This window comes from Arachis ipaensis, chromosome B1 (assembly GCF_059453495.1).
Source record: "Arachis ipaensis isolate K30076 ecotype BB chromosome B1, ASM5945349v1, whole genome shotgun sequence".
Lineage (NCBI taxonomy): Eukaryota > Viridiplantae > Streptophyta > Magnoliopsida > Fabales > Fabaceae > Arachis > Arachis ipaensis.
Window position 1 is genome coordinate 48691209 of NC_142436.1, and position 6655 is coordinate 48697863.

The window sequence follows — 6655 nt, forward strand, 5'->3', positions numbered from 1 at the left end:
TAAGGCCCTAAAGCAACTGCATTGTCAGTCTAATTTCTACCATAGTGTCATGGTTTGCCGATTGTCGTGCCCACCCATTAGGTTATAAGCCCGAGTCATATGAAAAACGATGAAACTCTCGATTACAGAATCTTATAACAATTTTCTTTACTAGCATATGAAGGGTTCTGAGAAACAGATTGAGAAATACAATTTTCTTAAGTTTTTTATTTTGTCAAAATTAATAATAACTAATATAAAATCACATAAATCAAACCAAATTACGTTAATTACAAAAATCATAACAATGCTATAATAATTAAAATTACAGAAATCACAAGGAGGGAGTTACCAGAAGGAAGAGGCTAGCGACGCTCTCTGGAACGAGGAAGATGACGACGCTCTCTGACGCAACGACGTTCTTCTCGGCTAGGTGAGGCGCGCGACGAATGCTGCGTTGACCTTGGCAGGGCGCCGTGGAGAAAGCTTCTTCGTCTTCTTTACCGGAGAGAAGAGACGAGTTTAAAGAGAAGAGAGGGAGACACTAACACAGAGAAAAGATATGAAGGTTGGGTGAGAAACTCAAGAAAACAAAGAACAAGTGATATTTTTTAATATTTTAAAAAAAAAAAATTTGTTATGAATGATTAATTAGGGTTCATAGAGGATGTCAATAAGATTGAAATAATCTCTTTTAGTAGAGATAAATAATTAAATGTGTTTTTTTAATTATTTAAATTTTTAAAACTGTAAAATTAAATAATTTGATTAATTTAGAAGAATAATTTTTGTCTAAAATATAAAAAAAAATATTTAAGTCTTTTAAAAAATTAAATAAATTTTTTTTATTAAATTATAAAGATATTTTAATAAAAGTAGTGATATATATATGTTTTAAAAAAAATTAGGTGTTGATATGAAAAATAAATTTTATATAACTTATTGTTATTTGTTTATATTTTAAATGTATCAATATGTATAAATTTATTTTCATACGAAACAAACAACTGGTGTCATTTCTGTCAAATCTGTCACAATACATATTTGTTAGTTGAAGACTTGTAGAAATTACGCATAAACCATCTTCGCGTGATGTGTTCTCCATCATCGCCCATAATACAATTGTGTACTTAAAACAAAAAATGTTCAAATTTTTATGAAAACGTATCACGTTTGTTTCGTATCTCCTATTATAGTATAGAAAATATTTTAAGTGCATCGGAAGTACCGGTGTACCATTTATTTTAACCGTTGATCTAAATTATAAAAAATATATATAATATATATTAATTAAAATCAACGGTTAAAATAACTAGTGCATCGGTACTCTCCGATGCACTTAAAATATTTCCTATAGTATAAACACAATATATATGTAAATATCTATCTCCTTCTCACAGTTAAACGAGATGTCTAATTTAACTTAAGACAAACGTATAAATATTTTCACCTCTATATATATTAGTAATTATTATATCTATTTCATTTATTTAAAAACTCCACATAAAAGATATAAAAATGTAGAAAAATCATTTCTCAATTAACACTAATATTATTCCAAGTGGTACATTCATATCCGTCAACGAAAAGTAGTGACAGCAGATGATTTTAGTCCGTCTAAATACACAGAAAACCCCAGTTTAGTTCCCACCTCATTTGGCGGGTCCGCCATGTCAATTCATTAATCAAAGTTCCATAAACAAACATTATTCATTACTACATCCTTCTACAGCACCCTAATATGATCTTGTATAGTATATCACAGTTATATTAGTCAACAATGTTATTGACGTAAATCAAACTATTATCAATATCAATATACCCTTGCAAAATACCAAAACATCTATCTACAAATTTTAAATTTTGTTCCTAATATTTTACATAAAATTAATATTTAAACATAATTTTAACACAAATAAAAAATATTAAAAATAAAAAATATAGGATAAAATATACTTTTTATCTCTAATGTTTCTAAATTTTTTTAAAATTTAGTTACATTTCATTTTGTTCTTAACATTTTCGATTTGTATCAAAATTATTTCTAAATGTTATTCTATGTAAAATTTTAGAGACAAAATAAAAAATTTTTAGGAATAGTTTTGAGACAAATCAAAAACATCAACGACAAAATTAAATGAATAAAAAATATTAGAGACTTTATTGAATAAAATTAAATTTAAAGATAAAAATATACTTTATCCAAAAATATATTTTACCCTACCAAAAAAGAATTCAAAAAAAAAATTGTCTTAATCGTAGTTCTATTGCAAGTCCGAACTAAGAACATATTCGTAATTACATCATGTTCTCCACATCATTAGCTTCTTCTATAATTATATATCTTTAGCAGAAGAAGCAAATCAAAGCTATAAACATTATATGAAAAAAGAGATAGAGATAGAGAAAGAGAATTTGTAACAAGATGGGAATAATCGGGTGCAACGTTGACGGGTACATGGACGATGACAAGTTCAGCAAGCCAATGCCATGGATTGGAATATACATAGCAGCAGCATCCCTTGCTTGCCTCATAGCAGTAACCGCCGATCTCGTGCTCGGGTTTCGCGGCCGCAAGCTGTGGTTCCCCTGCAAATATTTCTGCCTCAATGCCACCACCTTGACTCTCATTGGCGTTGCGCTGAAGCTTTCCGTGGATCTCAACACTTCCATGCCTCAGCGCTCTGACCAGCTAGCAAAACTCACCAGCAGTGCATTCACCTGCACAATCATGGGTAATATTGTAATATTACTGATTAGCAAGTTAGTTAAGGTAGTTACAAATTCTGTTACTGCTACACTAACAAATTTGGACCAATATTTTGCTGTATTTGTTATAACGTCTGCTAATTTATTAGGAGGTGAATACTCACATGCATTTGTTTTTAAGTGAAGTTGATAGTCAAGAATTATTAGATAATTTGACATATTTAACTAAATTCATCTAACGGTTTTCGATTATCAATTTCATATAAAGATAACTGCACGCGAGTTTTCACCTTATTAGAAATTAGATTGCGCACATTTTATTTCAAGACAAAAGTAATATGGCCAATATTTTTCTTTTATTTGTCTTGTATATAAATCAACATTACTTAATTTTCTATTCTTTTACTAAAAATATTTGAAACATAATATAACAAGCCTGAAAATGAAACTGAAATAAAGTTGAAATGCAACCAAATGCTAGATACAGAAAGTTGTTAGGCAGTTTTTAATTTGTATAATTGGTAGGTTTGATAGAATTAATTCACGGCTAGTTATTTATCCCTCACTCATTGTATAGATATATATAGTGTATATTTATAGTGTAGAAGCATGATGCATTGATGCTTCATCCATTCAATTCAGAATTTCATCATCCAAATCTCTCTCTAATTCTCTGTCTTTATTTTCCTGTCTTTTTTTCAATCTGCTTAAACTTTATCATCAGCTTTAGTTCTCTTTCTCCTCTCTTCTTTCGATTGCTTACTACACAAATCTGATATCATTTTACAATATTGGTCATTTAACATTTTTTAATAAGCAAGTTAGAGTAGCTAAATTCTGCTACTCCTAATTATGAAAATCAGTTGTTTACACATTTGTTTTCACCAAAAAAAGTTGTCGCACATTTGCACTCTTCTACTCTTGTATAAAAAAAACAAAAAATAAAGTAAAATAAAAGACACTAAATTTAATTACTGAAACATAAAGTGGGTAACAAATTTCTCCCTAAATTCTTCATGAGATCATTCTGTTAAATTTAGGAAATAAATTTCTACTGGATTTGTTTTTTGCATAAATATGGGGGATCAATTTTTTTTTCTTTTCCAAATTCAAGAAGATATAATGGAGATTTTCTTGGATTAATATGGATTTCTTAAGTGCGGACGGACATTTTGTTGAGTTGTAATGTCTATATTTTAAACACATTTTAGATTCGACATTCTCGCAACACGCGAATTATGATAAAAAAAAATAAAAAATACTTCTCCAAAAATATATACACACTTAAATATCATCATATATCAGCGTGTTCAATACTATTCTTGGTCTATGCTCTTAAAATGAGTTTATAAATAGTATATATTATCATTTATTAATAAAAAAATTATTTTATATGATTTATATAATTAAAAATATTAAAAATATCTAAAAATTTATTTTGTATTTTAATATTAAATTAATATTGTTACAATTTATCTAAAAGTTACTATATATATATATATACCGTATCCTATAAGGCTGTAAGTGTTGGTGCTTCGTAGATATAGATTAATGATAATTCCCATTTCCATCTCTTTAATAGGTAACTCCATGCCTTCTCTTGGTGTGACGGACAAGAAAGAGACGATGATGAATGTTGTGGCCATGGGAATACTTGTGATCACCATGATTGCGAACATCTGCATCCAATTTGCTACTGGTGTTATCTATGTATTCTGGGCAGAACATGTTGTCATCATACTTCTAATGCTCATTCTCTTGATGACAATGTTCTCCTTAGACATAGCAATTCCCAAGATGAAGCATTACTTGGAGCTGAAGTACGAAACAAACGAGGCAATGCTTAAAGAAAGCTTAAGCCGAATGGAGGAGGAAGACACTGGACAACTCATCAACAATCTTAGAGATGAATTGATGAGGGTTTGGATGATGGCACACACTAGTAGCCCCCAATTTGTTCTTGGAAGGTCAGTAACATGCACTGCATCCGGTGCGTTCTGTCTTCTAAGTACATTGGCATTAGCCGAGGCAATGCTTCGGTCTTACTTGATGCCTTGGTCCTTAAGATTCTGCTCCGGCGACAGCGATTACAAATGGTCTACCACATTGATTCTCATAGTTCAAGTTGCTGCAGTGGCAGTTGGTACTATTGCCCCTGCATTCAGATGGTTCACTGCCATAAGTTATAGGTGGCCAAATGTGAGACATAAGAACAGCAAGAGAAGATTGCAAGTAGAAGGGTATTGGATTGATAGACTAGAACTAATGAAAGAAAGGCCTCTTGGTTATCGAATTCAGAATAGGCAGTTTAGAAAGATAGCCCATGATGCAAAACTGCTTCTACTTAATCTCTTCATTAAAATGCAGGTGGGGATTGTGTTGTTGAGCAAAGCAACACAATTCATTTCAATATCTCTCATGTGCTTGGTTTTGGAGTGTTACGTGCGGTGCAAGAGATTGAAATCCAACTTTAATAACAACGTCTCAAGCATTAGCTCAGGGGCAGAGTCAAAGCCGGATCTAAAGCGTTTCGTTCTTCATCTTGAAGGCGAGGAAGAGCTAGTTGAAGTGATGATGAGAAACAACCGTGACGCGACTAATCATTGGTTTCATGTAGGAGAGAAGAATGAGCCAAAACAAATCATTGAGCTAATACAAGATAAATGCTCTGTCTTGCACGGGTTTAAAGGGGTAGCAACATTTGATAGTGACCAAGTTCTATCTTTGCATCCTGTGGAAGCCCTATATGGTTGGTCACTTCCTTTAGTAACACTAACTAGCATAATAGTTGCAATTCCAAACATCAATAGGCTCAAAGTGAAAAACTTGATAGGAGCTCTAAATGAAGGGCTCCTCTATGTGAAGTTCATAGAAAACAATATGGACAAAGAAGGAAAATTAAGTAAAGTGAGAATGGCAGCAGATATTGTGTGGCTTGGAGTTGATTTATATGATAAGTGGTTAGATGTGGATCTTTATAAGCTCTCCCTTCAAGGAAAGAGTCCCAAAGAGACAATAGAGACACTAGCTGAGGCTGCTAAAATCAGGTATGACAAATTCAAAGCAAAATATAGACACATATGCAATAGGGTAGCACCTTCATCATGGCCCATCAAGATATTGGCATCTAACTCCATGTACAGAATAAGCCAAACTTCTCTCTTAAACAATGAAATCATGAGCTCAGAGAGGTTGTTTGAAGCATTAACAGAAATGATATGTGATATATTGGGTGCATGTCTCACAAACTTGCCCCATGTTATATCCACAAAGTGCTTGAACAGTGCCATTGAAGAAAGAGAGGAGAGTGTGAGATATGCGGTTTGCATGCTTGGTCAAACCCACAGGATAATAGAGATGCTAGAGAAGAGGACATTTCCAAGCTTGGATTTGAGCAAAGGGACAAACATTGAAGATTGGCGATTGATGCATAAAATAGAGGCACTAGATATTGACTAAACTATTTTTTTGTAAATATTTTCCTTTTCATCTTACATGGTTTCACTTTCTATCTTTTATTTTGTAAGAATGAAACTTATCTATCCATATTCAGCCCTCCATTATAGAGTATCCCTTCTTTTTTATTTTTCTTTGCCCCTTTTTATCTACAAGTGGAGTGAATGTAAAGTTATTTAATTTTGTATATTTAACAACTTATTGGATGTTAGTGTAACTAATTTTTACAGCAACAATACATAGAAATTTACTATTTACATTTTTATTTTTTTATCCTTATATTAGTGTGTTCTAGTGTGGGTAGGGAACTTTCGTGTGGTCTTCACGAGAGAGGAAGTCACATGTGTATATGGTGTTGACCTATTAAGTCCAGTTTTTTTTGGATTCCTCGTGGTATTTTCTAATTCGATAGGTCAAAAATTAATCTATCACGAATTTAAATTTTATTTAAGGGTCTACCACTAATCAATAAATTGTTATATACATAATTCAAACTTTCAATATTTATTTA

General features: G+C 31.7%; 1 protein-coding gene across 2 annotated transcripts; it reads left to right on the plus strand.

Annotated features, from left to right (window-relative positions):
• The first annotated feature begins 2344 nt into the window (after window positions 1-2344).
• LOC107617869 (uncharacterized) lies at window positions 2345-6272 on the plus strand. Of its 2 annotated transcripts, XM_088503275.1 has the most exons (3): window positions 2351-2714; window positions 4271-4387; window positions 4469-6272. In XM_088503275.1, exons 1-3 carry the CDS (start codon window positions 2405-2407, stop codon window positions 6145-6147), a joined length of 2106 nt encoding a protein of 701 aa, XP_088359401.1. In that variant the 5' UTR covers window positions 2351-2404; the 3' UTR covers window positions 6148-6272. The 2 variants fall into 2 exon arrangements, with proteins under 2 accessions (XP_016175233.1, XP_088359401.1); XM_016319747.3 differs by having other exon boundaries at window positions 2345-2714; window positions 4271-6272.
• The last annotated feature ends 383 nt before the right edge of the window (window positions 6273-6655 follow it).